General features: G+C 43.8%; 1 protein-coding gene across 3 annotated transcripts in view; it reads right to left on the minus strand.

Annotated features, from left to right (window-relative positions):
- GALNTL6 (polypeptide N-acetylgalactosaminyltransferase like 6) overlaps window positions 1-21,163 on the minus strand; it is a 460,100-nt gene that overhangs the window by 33,999 nt on the left and 404,938 nt on the right. For all 3 annotated transcript variants that reach the window (XM_033159707.1, XM_033159705.1, XM_033159704.1), the window contains exons 9-10: window positions 9,852-9,959; window positions 1,629-1,850 (exon numbers count right to left, since the gene is read on the minus strand). In XM_033159707.1, coding sequence (XP_033015598.1) covers window positions 1,629-1,850; window positions 9,852-9,959 — 330 coding nt within the window. The remainder of the gene's footprint in view (window positions 1-1,628; window positions 1,851-9,851; window positions 9,960-21,163) is intronic.

Consider the following 21,163-nt stretch of genomic DNA (forward strand, 5'->3'; position numbering starts at 1 on the left):
ATAAAAGGATGAATGCTTATTGTCATCTAAGTGCCCTCCAAACAAATTGGAAAGTATTCTGAACACAGTCTAAACTTCACGTAAGCTTTTTGTCAGCAAACCAGGACGATATATAGGCCATGCACAATATATAGGCCATCTGGAGAAGCCCCAAGAGCTAGATGAAGGAGAAGACCAACAGCTGGATGAGCACCAAAAGCCTATAAAATGGCCAGCAGACTACAGTTGACACAAGTCAGTCCAAAAAGGGGAGACAGTGAAGGGGACTCTGGTGAGCTCTCGGCCAACCCTCCAGATGTGAGAGGTTGCATCCATGCCAAGGTGGATGGTGTCCTTGTTTTTTTTAGTGAGATTTTGAGGAATCCAAATTCTGTGGCCACAGAATCACAGCCAGAACACAGGCCTGAGTCTGCCGTGTGTAAAAATGAATTCACCAAGCAGTGACTTTCTTTCATATTGCACCCCTCTGCAAATCCATCTGACTTTCCGCATTTGCTTCGAGTGATGAAAAGGCAAAACAGAAGGCCAGATGCACCACGTTCCCTTCCAGCACTGCATGGCTGGAGGCACAAAGAAACCCAAAATAGCAGGTTGCTTCAAGGGTACACTTGATGATGTTCAAAATTCACGTTTAGCCTTTGCAAGAACACATGCTGCCAATCAGTCACTCATTTGCAGCAGAGAGAGTTTTGCAAGGAGAAAGGCAAAATGTGTGTGTGTGTGTGTTTCTACTGTGTGTAAATGTGAGAAAATGGATAGGAAAACTGGGAAGCCAAGCTGCCATTTGCGTGCGTGCGTGCACACACACACACACACAGTCATACTGTCACACACACAAATATTGTATAGTTCAAATGTCAGAAGTGGCACAGAACTCAGTGCAACAATACATACAGTGCAGTCACCAATCCATCAGTAGCAGTGCATGTCAGGAGTGGGGAGGTAGAGCTGCACTCCTGATACTGGTGTCAATGCTGGTTATCTGGACAGTTTGGGGTCATGGCAAGACTGGGGCAGGATGAGTGTGCAGGCGGGAGGGATGCCACCACTCTGGCATTCCTGCCAGTGCATTTGCCCCAGCCCTGCCTGGATAAGCAGCAGTGTCAAGATTATTACTACTATTATTAATAATACGAATAGCCTGCCTTTTCTCCAGACCAGGACTGAAGGCGGCTTACACAAATTAAAAACAAAATGCTAAAAAGCATAAAAGACAATCATTAAATAGTAATTACACTCCAATAGAGGATGGCTCTGCGGCTCCATCCCGAGCAGCTGGGGCAACTCAGTCAGATGGGCAGCATATTATTATTATTATTATTATTAGCATGGCAACAAGGACCTTTGCATTTTGAAAACCTTTTCACATGTGCGTCCACAGTGCGGTGCTGCTAGACACTGCTTAGATAATTATAAAGGGTCACAGGCAAAATGCTTCTTACTTCAACCATGGCTACTGTGGTGGTTCCAACTGCTACCCGCTCCCTTATTGACCTCTCTGGCCATGTAAGTTGGAACTAATTTTGTGAATGCTTTGTCACCATAGCAGCCACTTCGCAGGGAATGTAGTGTTGCACCCGACCGACCGCACCTGAAGCAACTGGCTCATATTCAAGAATGTTCCTCACCTCTCCCCAGGAAGCAGGTGGTGGCTCCACCGGAGGGAAATATTTAGGGACATCCCAAGCCACCGCGGCCATGAACCACTTGAAGTCCTTGCACTTCAGGTGCTTGCGAAGCTCTTTCTGGGCTGAGATATCGCCGGTGGAGAGGTGTCTGTACTCAGGCCGCCTCTGGTAAACGTACTCTGCGAATTCATCCATCCACGTTTCTGCCACGCGCTTCAGGTTCTGAACAGCAGAAAGCAAGACTCAGTCATCTCTTCCCGCTTAAGTATTAGCACTGATAGCACACACACACACACACACACACACACACACACACACACACACACAATTACAATACGCCATTCCCTTATCTAGCTTTGGATGGTTGTGCATTAAGCAAATGGAAGCCTTTTGCATTCAATTGCTGCTTAGGAGCCTGATAAAAGTCAGACTGATGGCTTCACTCTTCCTTTAAAAAAAAAACAACCCCCCCCTGCAGAAACTTCAGTGCAATTACTGAAAGGGATTTAATTAACGAGATACAGTAAAGGCTCACTTAATTATTTCCAAGGAATCTTACTGCAGATATCTCTCTTGCTTGTTGCTTGATTGCCTGAGTTGATTTTCCACATCATTTCCATTTGGAAATATGTAGGAGTTTGAGGTTCTTTCTAAAGAGATAATACCGAGTATAATCCGATGTCCTAACATTCCCCCTTAAAAGCCCAATATATTCCTGGGCTTGCAAAACTAATATCGGGAGACAGACCTCTGCTTTGCCTCATCAACATACAGCTAACTTGTTGTCAGTGGCGGATAAAGCTGCTCGGGCGCCTAGGGCAGCGCGCCAAGGGGCGGGGCAAGCATGCCATAGGGGTGGGGTGCCCCATGGGGCCTCTGGAGTCTTCCTGCCTCCTTCCACTCAGCCACCCTACAGAAGGGGAGGCGGGGGAAGCAGCAGGTGGACTGTTTGGGCTGTGCGGAGTCTGCACGTGTCCAAGCCACCGCATCTCTCCCAGGAGAGACACGTGGCTCGGGAGTGTTGCAGGCCCCGCGGTGAGTGCTGACCGACATTTTGTCACCCCCCTCAATGGTAGAAAGGTAGCTATTTAAAGGTTTGTTTGCAAATAGAAAATGTTTTATTTATATTTTTTTTATAATTTATACAAAATACAATTACATAAAATGATAGGAGCATAATGAAATATTGTTGAAGCAGAAAAACGTAGAATCATGGAGCTGGAAGGGACCCCCAAGGGTCATCTTTCTAGTGCAACCCCCTGCAATGTAGGAAACTCAGCTAAAGCATACATGGCAGATGACCATCCAACCTCTGCTTAGAAACCTCCAAGGAAGGAGAGTCCACAACCTCCCGAGGGAGATCCTTCTTCCACATATTATAAAAACTAAACACTTATTTGACTCCAGAGGAGGAAACCTACAGATACAGTCCAAAAGGTGCACAGGGAGTTCTATATATATGGGATAATTTTAAAAGCAAGTGGTCCTCACTGACCTGGTGCAAAAAGATCTTGTCATCCGGAGGAGCCCTGGCTGCCTAGATAAAACACTCTAGTCCCACACACCCTTACCTGGGAGTAAGAACCACTGAACTCAGTGCGGCTTTCTTCTGTGTAGACACTTAATTACCGTATTTACTAGATGCAAGTCAGCAGCACCAGACGGCCCTGCTTGGCTAGGCGCTGGGGTGGATTTCACCCCACACCTTGAAGAGCCAGGCTGACGCTGCTGACGGGTCCTATGCCCCTCGGCAACATCCGAAGGCCCTGATCCACTATGCGCTCAGGTGGATTGCACCTTGCCGAATGAGGCCCAGGCTGCTACTGGGCCCAGCAGTGGTGGCAGCAAAAAGCAGCTCCGGCTCGCCCAGCCCTACCCATTGCCACCCCACTGCTGCACTTACCTGACCTGGGGGTTATGGGTTGTGGGCTGAGCTGCTCAAAATGGGAGCCTTAGCAACCACCTTCTCCCGCCAGAAACAAACCAGGACATACAAAAAGGAGTGCTAGGCTCTGGTGGGCTGACCCCTCACCTGCTTGTGATTGGCCAAGCGGATAGTTAGCCAATCAGGATTTATTTTTTTAAAAGGATTTTTTCTTCTTCACTTCTCGCTTCCCTCTGTGACCCCCTAGCCTTGTCCTATGGCCTCCCATTTACATATTTTTCACCTGTGCCCTCCTGGGGGGCGGTATGGCCCCTGGTTGGGAAACACTGGTCTAAGCTCACCAAACCTGATCTGTAGCACTTCAGATAGCAGCTGGGAGCATCATATTTTTAAATGGCTCCCACCACATTAAAAACCCTTCCAACATTTCCTTATGATAAGAGAGAGTTGTCAGCTAGAATTTTCTACCTGCAACATTTTAAAAATAATAATAAATGAGACAACCTTCAAAAATACAATACAATATATGTCATCTGCAGCAATCCAGTCTAGGAAGGTCTCTACAAAAGCTGGAATAGCTCAGTATGTAGAGCATGAGACTCTTAATCTCAGAGTTGTGGGTTTGAGCCCCGTGCTGGGCAAAGAATTCCTGCAAATCAGGTGGTTGGACTAGATAATCTCTGTGGACCCTTCCAACTTTGCAACTCTATGATTCTATGTGTCATTTACTGAATTACCTGCAGTTCACCTCTAATCTGAAGGTGCACCCACACGTTCTAAAAGCAGGAGGTTGCAAGCATTACTCTAGTGTTGTTGTTTCCTCTGTTTTCTCCCGCTAGATGGAAGTACATTTTCATATTTTATTTTTCTCCTTAATCAGACTCCCGAATCAAGGTTTTGTCGAGAGGATATTTTGAGAGTGGACGTGTCACATACAACCCCACTTCAAAAGCAGAACTTGCAACCTCAGCGACGCTAGCTCTTTAATAGAGTACTAGTCATAGAGCACTGAAGGGTATCTTCTGTGAGAAGATGAAGAGCAATACTCATCTCATAATCTGTGGCATAAGATAATGTTTCTGCTTAGAATGACTTCTCCCATTGTGATTTGCTTCCGACATTCATTTAGAAGCACCTCTCTTGAATTTGATTAATCTGCTGTGCTTCGAGCATCTGAACAAAGCTAGATGTCTCAGAACCAATAAGACTTATCTGAATACAAAGGGAGTGAGATAGAGAACAAATGGAGCACATTTCAGCTGGCACAGCAAGATAGGTTACCACCTGCTTTGTCTCCACAACAGAAAGAAAAACATTTATGCCAGCAGGAACTGGGTATGTGAAATTAGAGCTGTTTAAGAGATGATAGCTCGGGAGTCCTTGTTCCTAAATGGCAGGAGTTTTTGTTTGTTTATGAGAAACAATACAAGTTCATCCTTCTGAGAAATTTCTGAGCTGTCAGGTTTGGGCAGAAGTAGTCAATGGGACAGAAACTAGAAAGCGCATGGCACCCCTCCCCCAGCTGCACATCTGTTCCAGATCATTGAAATGCAGAATTCTTCAAACCTCATGAGGATGCCGCTGCAGAGATACCCTTGCAGAAGTTTGCCCCCTCTTGAGCACATTTATAAAAGGAGATGTAAAATTATACTATGCTGCTGTATTATTTAGCAATTTGCCAGTCGCTCCTAGCTTAGGTACTTAAGGATAGGCACAGCTACCGTTTACCAGTTATTTAACACATCAGCATCAGGCGCAGAACCCATGAATGAAGGAGGCCTTCTCTAGAAAGCCAATCCTCTATGCTAAAGTGGCAAAAAACCAAAGGGGGCTGGGGAAAGCCAAGTTGAATCTGGAGGAGGTGGCACTGTATACTTGAGGAGGGGCTGAAGAAAGTTAGAAAAAGCATTGCTGAAGAAGTGAGATCTGAAGTGGAGGAGAGAATTGGGTTCATTGTGTTGGTGTTAGGTTTTGTGGTGCCCTTAGGAAAGGAAGGTGTGGCTGGCAGAGCGGAGTCGTAGACTTGGCCTCCCAGCAGCAGCATTGCTGCAGCATAATAGGACAGGGGAGGGGTGGAGCAGGTCCTTGCACCTGCCCCAAAGATGCAGGCAGGTGCACTTACTTGGAAGAACACAAATGTCATAGACTGGCTGGATGCTGAGGAGTTGTGGGAGACACCTGCTGGGGAACCCCCTAAGGAACCCACAGGGGAAGAAGGCTTAGAGCCAGGGGATTGGTGGTGGAATGAGAATGAGTGGTCGGAGGGAGAAGGAGCAGACTGGGAGGAGGAGGTATCAGAAGCAGAAGACGTGAAGGTTTAATGATCAAGAAGACGTTGTTTTATGCAGGGCAAACCTGTACATTTGTTCTCAGAAGCATGCCCATTGAGTTCAAGGGACTTGTTGCCTCACTGCTGTTCTGTCAACGGTGTGAGTGAGTGGAGACGAAGTCAAGCATCAGCTGCCAGGTCCAGATTTACAGATTTTTGCCCTGGGAGACAAAAGTCTTCACTGAAGCCCCCTGACAGCACCAGTGGTTTCCCTCCTTGTGCCCTATGTGAAGTGGTGGCGGCAGCAGGATGCAAAGGGGAGAATCTCTTTCTCATCCTGGCCATCATCGTCCTGCTACCGGGCTGGCCCCAGCAACTTCTCATGTTCCTCTTCCTGGGGTGGGCAAGAAGGTGAGACCACATATGGCCATCCACCTCCTCCTTTATGTTATTGCCCACATCTACTAATACAGTCATACCTCGGGTTACGATAGCTGCGGGTTGCGTTTTTTCGCGTTACGAACGCGGCAAACCCGGAAGTGTTTACTTCCGGGTTTCGCCGCATGCGCAGAAGCACTCCATGTGGTCTGCGCATAAGCGCAAAATCACCGCTTGGGTTGTGGACTTTTCGGGGTACGAACAGCACCCCGGAACAGATCGTGTCCCCAACCCGAGGTACCACTGTAAATGGAACTCAGTCAGAATGTAAAGAGTCACCAAACATGGGCCACAGCTGTGGTGCACCTCTCTCCTCTGTGCTCCCCCCCCATGCTGTTTCGCCACCTCCTTAACCTGCTGCTTGGAGCACATGCCTCTTCTGCCCCTCCTTATCTTGTCAATTGCCAGCATTTAAGGTCCAAATGGGCTCACAAAGGTACCTCATTCTGCAATCTTTACACAAAAGATTCCTTTTTCCTTTTGTACGTGAGCTCTCGAAAACGCATCAATTGGTAAGCTTGCAATTCATTGATTGCATAAAACGACCTTATGAGATCACTTCATGTTAACTGAGCCTCCTTTGTTCGGCAGTTGGCTCAGGAAATGGAGCATGTGGGAACTGATTGGGCAATCAGCTGAGCTTTTGCCTCTTGAACTGAAACCAAAGGGAGCATCAGAGCAAAATGAGGCTTGCTGACTCAGGGCGATTTCCAACATACCCTTCACATATTGCAGCAACCTGTGCCAGGGTTGTTATTTCCAACTGGAATTGATTTCACTGACTGATTTCCTGTCAGTGGCAAGAGTAATGTTAAAATCAGCCCTTAAGCTTAGAGTCCCACAGATGCTTCTATCAAGCCTGAAGTTGAAGGGCCAGGCAAATACCTGCAACAATATTTCTCCTAAGAGAACCACTTTGCCAGACTTGCTTTGTGGGTCCTCTGCTGAAGCTGAACTGTCCTCTGAATTATGTCTGAGGAGCTTCCAAGCAATGAATGGAGTGTTTCCTCTCTTGTTACTGGAAGTTGTTTTTCCTTCCAAGGTACTTATGGCAAATTTGGCCTATGTTATCAGATCTTGCAGCAACACATTTTTTTTTTTTTAATAAGATTTTTATTATTTTCCAATAAAACAAGAGAAACACATAACATAACATAAACACCAACATTGACACAATAAAAAAAACACATTACATAAATGCAATCAACAAAGAAAACAATTAAAACAAAACCAAAACCAATACATACCTAAACTGGAACACCAATCTTTCTCTTACTACTTAACAAAATCTAGTTTCTGATCTTCTAAAGGGACCTCCCCCGCTTTCCCTCCTCTGCCTTCAATACTAATATACTTTGGTAACATCCATTTTTAACATTACAATTCATTATCCAACCTTTTATAATATCATAGAAACTTAACATCTTATAGTATCATGAAATAATTCTTAAATCAATCTTATACTTCTTTTCACTTAAGCTGCTGCTATTAATCAGTTACATATCTCTTCACTAATTCAGAATTCCCAAAATCATAACATCAAAATCTTAAAACTTAACATCAAAATCCTAAAATCTTAACACACTATCTTCAGGGTACCGTAAATCCATCCTAATTCAATTTTTATCATTTTCACCCTATTCCCCTTCTCACCATTTTTCTGCTCTCTCCCATGCCCCCCCACCATTCATCTTTACATTTCCCTCTGCTGTCCTTGTTCAGTATCATCTTAAAATTTATAAATCTCCTCCTTGGGCGCCTCAAGAGGCACCAGCTCAGCAACTCCATTTCGCAATTTTGGTTTCCTTCCACTTGTGTCTTCAAAAATCTTCTCAGCTTCATCTCTGGACTCCCACTCCAGAGACTGAATCTCGTAGCTCCAGTCAAAACATCAGCCCTGTGTTTCTCACTACACCAGAGCCGTCCATTTACCTGGGGTTGCTGAATCAATTCGTCCCATTTCTCCAGCACCTGCCCCAATTCCCTGAAGAAGTCTACTTCCAAATTATCAAAATTTTCCCAGATCTGGCTGGTCTCTCCTGCTCCACAACAAATTTCTTTGAAATTACGACCTAACCAGTCCATTTTCCGATTCACAAACTCCAATTGCAGAAGGATTGTTCTTTGTTCCTGGGTAATACCCGGATCTAGAATCAGTTTAAAAGCGAAAGCAAGCATGGTTGGAGAAAACAAAGGGTGTCAAATGTCAGTAATTTTCCATCCTGCGTGTTAGTTTTCCAGCGCCATTTTCCCTGAGACAGGGTGCCAAAATTAATTCCAAAAGCCACAGAAGAGATATTTCCAAAATCTTCAATCCCTCAAATTGGGATTTAATCCATCTTCTCTGTCAAAGTGCTTCGTAGCAACATTGTGTCTAGTAATGCAGCTGCAGCCGCTTGAAGCTTAATTACCTCCTCTGCACAACAAAGGAGAGGGACGGGCTTCCTTTTAACATCCCTCCCGGTTGCCAATTATTCAAATGTAAATCCAATTAGCCCAACACTTACAGCAGCCGGGGTTCTTCTTTTTTCTTTGAAGTTAGCAGGAAAAGCTTGGTGCTCAGGTCTGGCAGAATTGCTGCTTTGATCTCCCGGGGGGGTGCATCCGCCTCTCCAGTCCCGTGTCGGTAGCTCCGCTCGCTTGATTTTCCCCCCTTACGAGGGTCAATCAAGAGCAGAGACGGCACGTCTGGGACCCACGAGGCCGCGGTCCACGGGACGCTCTTCCCGTGGCTTTAAGGGGCCCTTGGCGCAGACAAGGAGACCCCTAAAACCCCCCGGGGACTGGAACTGACTCAGCTCCGCTCCGCCATTATCCGGCACCAAACCGGAAGCCCTTGCAGCAACACATTTTTGTCCAAAATAGGCATTTTCCTCTGCAAAAGCAGATTACATTTTTTATTAGCTACTCCAAAAAATTGGAGACAGTGGCAATATTCATTCCCAATCCTCCAAATCATGCCTTGGATGATTGTGAAGGTGTAACAAGCACAAGAGATCTGTCCAACTACTTGGTAGATGACCTGGTTTCCTCATACCACAATTTGCCATTTTGTTAAAACTGACAAACAGGGTGTTGAGTGATCCCTCTATGGTTCTGCAATCCTGATTTGGATAGATTGTTCCAGTGCTTGAATTATGGGGAGGGAAGGCAGAGGTCCTTGTCTTCTTAGCTTTTATTTTTAGAAGGCTACAGGACAGCTATGACTTGGTGATCATGGGCGAACATATGAAGTCCCCTGATCCACCAGACTAAAAAGCCCACCTAATCCAGCATCCTTTTCCCCACAGTGGCCAATCACATGGGGTTTCCGGATTCCTCTAGTTTTTCCGGTGTTTGCTTGTTTGGATGCCATAGTTTGCTTGTTTGGATGCCATAGCAAAGTGTGGTTTGAGGAAATTTGGAAATTGTCTTTGGAACTGCATGTGAGAGCGAAGGAAGGAATGGAAGGGGTTCTTGAGACCATCACTTGTTCCTGATGCTCCTAACTAAAGTTTGGTAGATGAGGAATGTGATGTTTGAAGGGAGCCTCCATTTTGGGTTACAGGTTTCCTGGACAGCATTTTATACGGTCTCACAGCATTTTATACGGTCTCACAGCTGAACGAACCTCAGAACATAAATTACTTACTCTCGCTAGGCTGGTGCCAGATGGGACTTTGTAAGGGACATATTTCCTGTAGATGTGCCCCACTCTAGAACACGGAACGTCAAACATTCCTCCTCCACACATCCAGACCTGAGAGAGGAACAAAAAGAGAGAGTGAATGTCTGTAAGGTGAGGATGTGCTTGGCAACAGCTGAAAGAGAAAAGTCAGGGTCTGAAAAATGTACAAGTGTATGCAAACCCCCCCCCCCCACCATTCTGTGCTCATAGCTCTTTTTTATTATTTATTTCGAATGACAAAATATGCAAAACAACAACAACAAAAACCCACACCCAAACAAGCAAACTGAAGAGGACATAGAGGCATGAGTTAAGCACAAATTAAGTACGAGTCCAAAGAAAGAAAAGGAAACTACCAAGTAAATGTGATAAACTTAATCTAGTCTTATATACCATCATTAATATAAGGATAGAAATCAAAACATTATAAAGAAAGTATTAGAAATACTAGAAGTGTTAGAAATACTGAGAATATTAAGAATACTAAGTATGTTGACGATATCAAGATTACGGTGCTTATTGCTCTTATTATTATGGTGGGGAAGGTCATTGCTTGGAGGAAAAAATGTATTTTGCATCTAAGTTTTTTTTAAAAAAAGAACTATAAAGAACACACTAGGTAATAGTTAATACAGCATAAATAAGTGATCTTATGGGATTTTGAAATTGGGAAGTATCAAAGGCAACCTCCTGACTGAGCACTTGCAATTTCTGCAAATTATTGAAGCATCTTCTGGACTTCGTAAACTTCAAAAATGCTATGTGTATAGATGACTGAGGCTATGTGTGTAGATGACTGTGTGTAGATGACTGAGGCAGTGGAGCTAAAAGGCAACGTATAATTAAACCTTTCAGAAGCAAGATAATGGAAAACAGAAAAGACAGGGAACAGTGTCCAAAGGACAATATACATTACTGATTACATTAGCTTTTGGAAAGTTAGCAAAACACTCATATTAAAGTTATTTTCAATCTCATTAAGAAGTCTGATTCACCTAGGAAAGAAAAATTAATTACAGTTCAAAATAAACAGAAACATTTTTGTTTAGATGGAAATGTTATAACTAAACAAGCATTGTAAATTAAGAAGATGGGTTCAATGAGCAATGCTAAACACTAATAGTTTTAATGAACAGTCTGACTGAGCTTCAGTCAGAAGACACACAATGGCCAGCAATAAGACATTCTCACTCATTATTTTCTCTCACCAGCTTTTACATGAATCTGAAAACAAGTGGGAACTGCAATGAAACATTGCAACATTAAGTGCTCCTGGTTTCAGCCAGCCATGCCCAATTCCACAATACTCCATTCCATTCCATTCCCCTCCCCCAGGTTTTCCATCCCTTTTCCAAAAGTCAGAATTTTGTGAGCATGCCAACACCTCGTTGGGCTATTTTAGGGGTTTCTCCTTTTTAGGTTTGTACATGACTGGCACTGTTTGGGCTCCATAAGGATATTGGGAGAATGAATTTGCTATTAGTGTATAGGAATAATTAGAAGGGTCTTGGAGATACAGAGGTGAAAATGAAGAGGAAGTAACATTTGGCACATGCAGCGGGCCTAAAACAAAAAAACCAAATTGCAGCACACATCAGAGGTACATTTTGTGGAGTAACTGAAATGAATCTCAGGATGGCTTGTAGGACATTTAGCAGCTGTTTCTGTTTGTTCATCAGTTTCAGTATGATTCCAAAGGTTTATTTCTTATTTCTTCTGGAAGATCAGCACTTTTTTTTTTTGGCTAATTCTTTTTATGATTTTCCAAGATTTTTAACAAATTGTCACTAAATCAATACAAATTCAATACAAATTTAAAAGCTGACTTCTCACCCCCAGATGTCCCCTCTATTTTCCTCCATCTTGCTGCTCCCAATGAAATAACGATTCCAGCTATCATTTCAAAATACATTCATCCTTTCTCCCTACACATCACCTGATCAATACTCCTTAAAAATGGATTTTTAATATCATCTGGACTACCACACTGTGCTAAAATAGAGAAGCAGCCTGAATTTACACACACACACCCTGCTAAATGTAACAGACCCAAAGGGGGACTTCTGCTAATGCCTGAAAATTTTGATGGTGTTTAATGAGCAAGCTGTAAAACTGAAACACTTGTCTTTTATAGCAAGGAGCCAGCAGCCAATATAAACAAGAAAGAAAACTATTTTCCTGAAACCCAACTTAGAATAAAAACATTCTCCTGTGTAGACTACAGAACTATGCCACAGGTTATTACCTTTTTCTTTACGGGCACAGCAATCCGAACTTGCTGCAGCGACTCTGCCGAAGGATGGAACTACCACCCTCATGGCAGAAGCAGTGGAAGGTTAAGGGGACCAGGCAGATTATTTCTGGATCCTATGTTGGCCAGTGCTGGATGTGAAAGCAGTTCAGGATCCACCAGGCGCTGTTGTTAGGAATACAGCTGGTGGGCTTAACAGTTGTCTGCATGTTTGATGGGCATCAGGAGAGGAAGTCCATGCTGGCAGTGTGACATCAGGCTACTTGAGCCAGCAGAAGTGGGAGAAGGGATGTCTCTGCTCAGTCCAACCCCCCTCCTCCCAACAGCCCCACATTTTAGTGGGAATTGCTGCCTAAAACAAAGCAAATACTGCAAAGGAGCCAGGGAAACAAAAGGAGGCTTTCAAGAGATGAACGGGATCCAAATTCAGGTTCTGTGTTCTAGATCTGTCATAAATGGCATCCCTTTTCAAATGTTGGGGATGTAGGGGGGTTGAGTGAATGGGGGGTGCAATGCATTGTGGCAGAACCACTTTTTCTGACCTATGTGTGCTCTCTAAACCACATGCAGGAAATTCCTGAGTGAGGACAGGGGCACCAACATGAATAAAATATTGGTGGTGGTGGGCAGATAATACCCACCCACCCCCCGATTTTAACAATGGAGGTACCTAGTGTTGGTGAAGCTTTATTCCCCCGCCTCACCCCACTTCCCGATCCCACTCTCTTGCCATTCAGCAGCCCTTTTACAAGTTCGCTTACAGGGTTTGTTGGGAAACCAAGTCCAAATGTGGAAAAGAAAGAAAGGAAGCATTGTCCATCAACTTTGTGGTGGTGGTGGTGCCCTCCCCTAAATATAATAGGGGGGCAAAGAGACCTAGGAGTTGGCACCTATGGGTGGGGAAGGAACCAGCTACTGCCCAACCCACCTGCCAATGCTACCACTTTGGACGCTGTATTCTGAACCAGTTGAGGTTCTAAGTGCCTTCTGAAGGCAGCTCCGCACATAATAATGCATTGCAGTAACCCAACCTGGATGTTGCAGATTCACAAACAATTCTGGCAAGCTCTTCCCTTTTCCAAGAGTGAGCAAAGCTGTTATGTACTGAGTTGAATAGGATCTAAAATGCAGCAGTCTTATTGGTCCTAGAACAATAGGATTCAGAATGCAGCAGTCTGATTGGTCCTAGAACAATAGGATCCAGAATGCAGCAGTCTGATTGGTCCGCAGGAGCCACCCAATCCAGCTCCAGGTGGAAGTGAATCCGCAAACTGATTGGCATACAGGAGTATCCTGGAATTAGCCAATCACCTGGGGCCCATTGTGTAAATAATGTATATAAAGCAGACGTTTGGGGGGAGCTTCCATTCCTTGCTACTATGAGCTGAATAAAGAGCATGAAATCCACACTTGACTTCGAGTATATTTCAAAAGCTAAAACACCAACTGCCGGGTGGGGATCCCATATGGAGGGATGCATCCAAAAGCTCTCCAAAGCTATGGACCTGATCCTTAAGGAATTGGGCTGGGCAGATACTTTGGCTCAGGACTAGAAAACCACCACTCTGTCTTCTTAGCATAATCTGCATGCACACCATACATAAAAAACAACAACTGGAGTTAAGCGGTGCTGTCAGATCAGGGCTTTGGTTCCCCACTCAGCAGAAGAACCAAGAGGGTCCCCCAAAGCAGCAGGGGTCACTTATCCCACTTCAAAGGAATACATACACCCATAAGACCATTAAAGTCCAGAATGCAATATTACCAAAGTGCACCACTGAGGATGTCTGCAGGAAGAAAAAGACATTGCTCACTTTTGACGCAGGAGCCTTCACCCAAAACTCCGACTGGGCTCTCTGCCCTGAGCTGACCTCCATGCACCAACCTGCTCCTTGTGATTAATGGGTGCTGCCTTCATTGGTTTTCCACCAACAAAAGCAGTATTTCACTGCAAGTGTACACCTTGCAGCAATAATAATGATATATCCCCTCTGAGCTAACTGCTCTCGCTGTATGTTCTTGGGAAGGGGAGCGGGAGAAACCCAACACACCCCTCTTAATAATTATTTGCATAGCAATTTTCTAAAGTCTTAAACTGTTGGGATGCAGAATTAGCATTTTTATGCTGTTTGCTGTATTATGCTAATGAAAATATATGCCGACATTTCACTGCCTTTGTAATTGGCTTCTGTTAAATGGCAGTGCTGAGGTAGGACTGATAAGGGGGGTGGGGAGAGAGGGCACTTTGGCACATAACACGAGAAAAGTTGCTGCAGCCTTATGCAAGCTGATCTTCTACAGGAGACACCATTCCCTGCAAATGGTATGCTGAGCTCCTGCCTGCCTGTGATATAAGTAGAATTGGAGCCCAAGCATGGGGGAGAGAAACAGGAGTGGGGGAAAGTGATGTACATCACCTTGAGCTCCTTGGATGAAAGGTGGGATATAAATGTAACTAACAGGTATACTTCACAGGGGACCGGCAATCCTGGATGTCTCAGCATGGGCTATAAACCCAGTTCCAAGGGGGGGGGGGAAATCATGCTTGACAATGTTGGTGCAAACATCCTGTGGCTGTTAAGGGGAAGGGGTTGTTGTTATTTTGTTAATGAACTGCAGGGTGAAATCTACACACATAAAAACTGTTCTGAAAATGCTTTTTTTAAAAGTGTTTTTAAAAATACATTGAATTTTCTATAAGGTTCACCATCGCCATCTAGTGTCACATTGTGTAATGCACTTAAAACTCATTTAAAATGTTTTATTCGCAGCTGTATACCTGTAGTCCCAAGTGTTAATGGAACAATGCATTTGTGTTTATGTTTTTAAATGTGTTGTAAGATGCTCATAGAACTTTGAGTAGCAAGTGTCTTAACACATCTAATAAATAACAACCAAACAACAGATATTTTTGGTATCTGGTAAGATTTGCTGGATATTGCTTGTTCTGAAGTAGGGATGGAGGAGGAATCTGTTTTTTAAAAGGTTTATATGTGGAATATGGTGGGTCTGACCAGATTTAGCTTTCCCTTCATCATATCACCTCTTTGAGTGCCCACTTATATATGAGTGGCTCATTTTTTAAAAAACAAAAAAACGCCTCTTTAATTATATGCAAAAATGTATGTCAAAAATACATATTTTATACAGACAATAAGCAAAAATAGTCTCATGCAGTACTATATTTCTGCAGCATAACTTTGTAAGTATTAATATGTATTTTTATACATTTATACGCATTGCTGTCTGCATCTCTTTGTACTAGTCACTTTAGGAAAGCTTTACCATCTAATATACGTATAATAAAGCATATATGATGTGAGAATTGTTTGTATTTTAGCAAAACTCTAAAAAACAACACCTTGCCTCTTGGGAACAGTAAAAAACCTGCGTAGGTATGTTCGACATTGATATTTTCCATTCCTATTCTGAACAGTGAGTTGCTGACACGGCCTCTTTTTTCCTCTTCCTAATGCACGCCTTCCTGCCTTCTGCCCTACCAATCCCAATGCACACCAGCCACCACTGTGAGAGCTCCTTATTTCCTACCAGCTTTTCCTGTGACAAGCAGAAAGCAAGTGAAAGAACCATAAAAATAAGGGATGTTGAGATCCCAGGGGCGGCAGGAGCCATTGCTGCTGCTTGGATTGGCAGGCTTCAGGTCATATAAGGGTATACGAGCAGGGCCTCTGCTCTCTAGAGTGCACTGATGAACTGACGCTAGATCTCAAGCACAGGGAACAGTGTCTAAAAAGGCATTTGTCACTCATGCATAATTAAGATACATACTGCCATGTCTGGTTATAATTACAGATCAGGCAGCTGTGAATGTGAGGAGTTTAAACAAAGGAAACCCCCCAAAAACTAAAATCCTGAGAAATGATGCTTGTGCACTGAAAGGACCATAAACTGAGCCAGCATGGGCCCTGCCATTCTGTCCACACAACAAAATGTACAATAGTGACACGAGGCTCTGTTTTTCCTGGTAACGTGATCTGAATTCTTAGTTGGGCTTTACAGTGCAGAAGAGGTATAAAGGAGAAGTCAGGGAGAATTTTCAGCAAAGAACTGCCTTCCCACCAATGGTGGAAGGTGTCAGCATGGCTACAACTCAGCTGTACGGTTTGAAACTCTTTCCCATATGTTCACATGCACACCATTTATTTCTCGCCACCATTTCATCATAACTTGAGGGCTCACAGATGGCAGCATGAACTGTGTTTGGGACGACGCCAGAAGATATGAAAAAAAAATACGCCCTCAGCAAAAACTGGTTTTTCAATTTGTCAACACCTATATGCCTGTCAGTATCACAAAAGAGCATGGGAGGAGTGTATTTTCTTCCACCAACATTTATGCTGAATGATCCACCCGTGTGCTGTATTTGATTTGAACTTAATAAACCAGCAGTTACCTTTGCTGTGAATTCCAACATACACGTCTAGCAAGCTCCGTTTGACGTAGTTTCAAAATATATATGGTTGCTTTCTTTGATGGTGCACACCTAAGCAGTGCATAAGTGACAAAGAAGTGACACCTGATAAGAATATTACACACATATACTGCCTGAAGGAGATAGTTAGATCTCTAAAGCACCGCCTTTGTTGCTGTTCTTGGTTCTCAAATGGAAAGGGAACAGGGAGTTCAGTAGAAAATTATCTGTCTTGCACTGTCCAATCAAATCTTCATATATATCAGGGCACAGTGGATAATAACAACACCAGTAAAATGTAACGGATAAAACCAAGAGCCATGCCTACAGTGGTAGCACAAAATTAAGGCTGACTTGCAGCTAAAATGGTTGCCTGCAGACAAATGGTAAATTATAATGTTTAGGTTTCTTCTCAAAGTTTCAGACTGGCTAAATTCTGGGACTGATTCCAAACTTTATCCATCTATTCAAATATGCATCTTTATTAGTATTGTTTTAAGGAAGAGAAGGCCATGCCCACAACATGCTTTAACATACAGTAAGCCTGCAACCTGTGCACATTACTTGCATACATTCAGATTTATGTGCTTGGGAAAATTTTATATATACATTATATATGAGGGAGGGGTTCTGGGGGAAAAAGACTTTGGCAATCTCACCTGTCATTGAACCCAATGTATTTTGACTATACACGATTTTGGCTTTAGGCTCTATCCCTGGAATGTAACTCCCAAATAAGTTGCAGGCTTACTGTATCTCATTTCATTTAACTTTTTTAGTATTTCATTGTCCTTTATATCTTCATGCATTAGCTGAATGCCAAATTAGGTGAGACAATGGAGATCTATAAGACAGGCTGTTCCATATGAAGGACCAATGGAGGGGGGAACAGCTGGTTGTCCATTTTGAAAAAACAGAAAATGGGGGACAGGGTTAAGCACTCACTTAACCTTCTCTTCCCGTCTGCTTTGAGACACAGCATCTCAGAATCCTGAGTCCTTAGACTTCCTCATAAACATTGTCACTACCTTGTTACATGCATCTGTGTCTAATATAGCTCTTCCACCACCCCACCCAAGGCTCCCATTAATAAATCCTCTTAGGCCAGCCACAGAATTAAGTTGTTTACTTAATTATAAATCTTAGCCCTCTCCCTCCCTTTTCAAAAGTGTGTTCTGAGCTTCTCTCCAAACAAAAACAGAGAATTTTGCTTTAAAAAAATCTTATTTGGTATGGTTAGCATGCATATTAATAGCTCAAGGAGTCTTTTAGTACTTCTGCCTTATCTTTGCACACTGTGGAATTAGCATATCAAACCTCTGCTTCTCTTACATATGTAAAAAAGTTGGTCTTTAGCAGCAGCTTCCTGCTGTTGTTACTTTAAAGCTGCACCGCAAACATATTTAGTCTGTTTCAATCAGCCTTTAAGCAAAATTATTTCAGGAAGAGACTTTTAGGAAGATTTTACTTAGCTGAAAAAGATGCATTTGGCCACTGCTAAAAGTGGAATGTAGTTTGTAATCTTGCAATTAGTCACTCCAAAATGTATCCCAGGGGTGGTGAAGTGGATGCAGCGGCAGGCTGGATTCAGAAGTGGTCCACTCTCCACAGGCCATTTTGACAGGTGGGCCACTGAAGTCATGTACTTTTTTGTTTTTCTTAATCTACTCTGCAAACACTTTTCCATCCCAAGATTTGAAACTTGTAATTCCTTTTCAGTTTGTATTCTTCAAAGCCACTGCTATTTTTTCTAGAAAAAGAGGTATCAGAATTCACCATGAACACTCTCCCTCATTCTCTTAGAATGGCAATGGCACCCACCTGACAGGTGCCGGAACTGAGTTCTGGCTGAAAAAAAGCCCTGTTCAAAGCATATGTTTTTGCCCATAGCTCAACACAGTCCAAACTTACTTCCTAAGTTTGATGGCCTTGTTATGTGCAGATAATGAACATGTATGAAGTCAGATCTGACCTGAAACTGTAAGGATGTGCAGTGAGCCAGAAAGCCCCCAAGTGAAATTGCACATGCCATAAATGTACCCTAAAAACAAGTCATTGTCCTTCAATCTCTCCTTTACAATATGGAAATTAGCTGGCCTACCTTGGAAGGCTATTGCAAGGCTGTTGTTAGGAGACTTGGAAGATTGAAAACAGGGCTCCAGGTTTGAAGGGTCAGTGGGCATTGTGCCCCTCTGGTGAGCTCCTATATGGCAGTAGTGACAGCAGCACTCCCAAAGCATCTGTGAGCTGCCATTTTAAATCTCCATAATGCCCCAAAGCAGGGGTAGGCAACCTAAGGCCCGAGGGCTGGATGCGGCCCAATCGCCTTCTCAATCCGGCCCGCAGACGGCCCAGGAATCAGCATGTTTTTACATGAGTAGAATGTGTCCTTTTATTTAAAATGCATCTCTGGGTTATTTGTGTGGCTTGCCTGGTATTTTTACATGAGTAGAATGTGTGCTTTTATTTAAAATGCATCTCTGGGTTATTTGTGGGGCATAGGAATTCGTTCATTTCCCCCCCAAAAATATAGTCCAGCCCACCACATGTTCTGAGGGACGGTGGACCGGCCCACAGCTGCTGACCCCTGCTCCTAAGTGCCGCTCCAGGGCACTGGGGAAATTGGAATGGTGACTGTCAGAACCAGCCACCTGACATGAGGGGCCTGCAGCAGATGCCAGTGCTGATGGGCTCTGCCAGGATCCCAAAGACCCAGTAGCTGTCCTGGGGTAGCAGGTGCCAACACCAGGTCTGCTTGGTTCAATAAGTGCAATATAAATGCTAAACATTACTATCCCTTTTTATCTAGACAGAAGGCTCTGGTCTCTAGACTCTGTTTTCTTCTATTCTACCCCTGAGTAGTCTACAGAAAGAGATGGTTTGCACACAACACTAAACCAAACCATAACTTAGCACAGATGCACGAGGCTTCCCATAGAAGTGATCACAGCTGCTTTGCTCCTGCTCTGCTCCTGCGACACTGCCGTGAGCAGCTAAACTATGGTTTGGCTTAGCATGATGGCCTAGGCTTGTGGTTTGTTTCACTCCAGACAAACCTCATGCTGTACCCAAGAGTTGTTCCTGGGTTTACAGCTTGTTGTTTGTCTGGAGTAGACAAACTATGAGCTCAGGTTGGACAGCACACTAAGACAAACCTTCTTTGGTGATCACTCAATGCCAAGTAAGATTGTCTTCCATAAACACAGTTTTAACAGTGAGTCCGTAAGTGACTGTGGAGGCCAATTCTGGATCCACACGTCCTTCCATGGTGGGAACATAGGTTTCCGGGAAGGAGTTGATTACGGTGAGGGTTTGCCAAGCATGCCTACCTCTTATGACATTTCTCCGTTTTGTCCTGAGTTCAAGAGTCTTCAAAGCCCATGACACCTTTGGTAAAGGCTGTTCTCCAATTGGAGTGCTTGCAGACCCGTGTTTTCCAGTTGCCAGTGTTTATACTACATTTTTTTTTTAGATTTGCCTTGAGAGAGTCTTTAAACCTCTTTTGTTGACCACCAGCATTAAGCTTTCCATTTTTAAGTTCAGGATAGAGTAGTTGCTTTGGAAGAGGATAATCAGGCATCTGCACAACATGACGAGTCCAACGAAGTTGATGTTGAAGAGTCATTGGTTTGACGCTGGTGGTATTTGCTTCTTCCAGTACACTGGCATTAGTTCGCCTGTGATTAGTTCCTAAGTGATGTGTAAAAATTTTTGGAGACACGGTTGATGGAATCTTTTGAGGAGTTGGAGATGGCATTTATAAATGGTCCATGTTTTGCAAGCATACAGTAAGATTGGTAGTACAATAGCTTTGTAAACAAGCATTTGGGCTTCCCTGTGAATGTCCTGGTCCTCAAACACTGTGCACTTCAATCGGGAGAAAGCCGCACTCACAGAGCTCAAGTGATGCTGGATTTCGGCATCAGTGTTGGCCCTTGTGGAAAGATAACTGCTCAGGTAGGAGAAGTGATTGACATTTTCCATTGAGTTGGATTTGTGGCGCTGCAGAGGGGTTGTTTTGGGCTTGTTGGTGCAGCACTTTGTTTTTTTGGATGTTGAGAGATAGGCCAAGCTTTTCGTAAGCTTCTGCAAAGATATTTAGGATGGTTTGGAGGTCATCCTCTGAGTGTGCACACACTACATTGTCATGGCTTAGCTCTCAGTGGTGGTGCAGCAGCAGGACCACAGGTGCAGCTCTGTAGCTCCCATTTATGGGAACTCTCACAAGATGAAGCTAAGCCATGGCTCCATTTTATATCACTTCCACACCCCATTACTTTGCCCCATCAATAGCATCCTCACCCCAAACGCTTTTTTCCGCATGCACTTTCTACTGAGCTCCCCCCATTCACACACACCTCAGAGTGAGTTATTATTTCTTCAAGGCAAATGCTACAAAACGCTGTTGACATCTTGTTCAAAATATATTCATGCAGAAGGACGTGGACCCTTAGGTCAACTCATGGTAATGAGATGAATGGAGGGATATGGCTGAAATGAGGGCCCAGCATAACACAGCCCTCTCCAAAGAATCTGTCACTTGAACAAAACAGGTTGGGACTATTTAGTATCTGAGCTTCCAGTACGGTTGCC

The sequence above is a fragment of the Lacerta agilis genome, chromosome 9 (assembly GCF_009819535.1).
Source record: "Lacerta agilis isolate rLacAgi1 chromosome 9, rLacAgi1.pri, whole genome shotgun sequence".
Lineage (NCBI taxonomy): Eukaryota > Metazoa > Chordata > Lepidosauria > Squamata > Lacertidae > Lacerta > Lacerta agilis.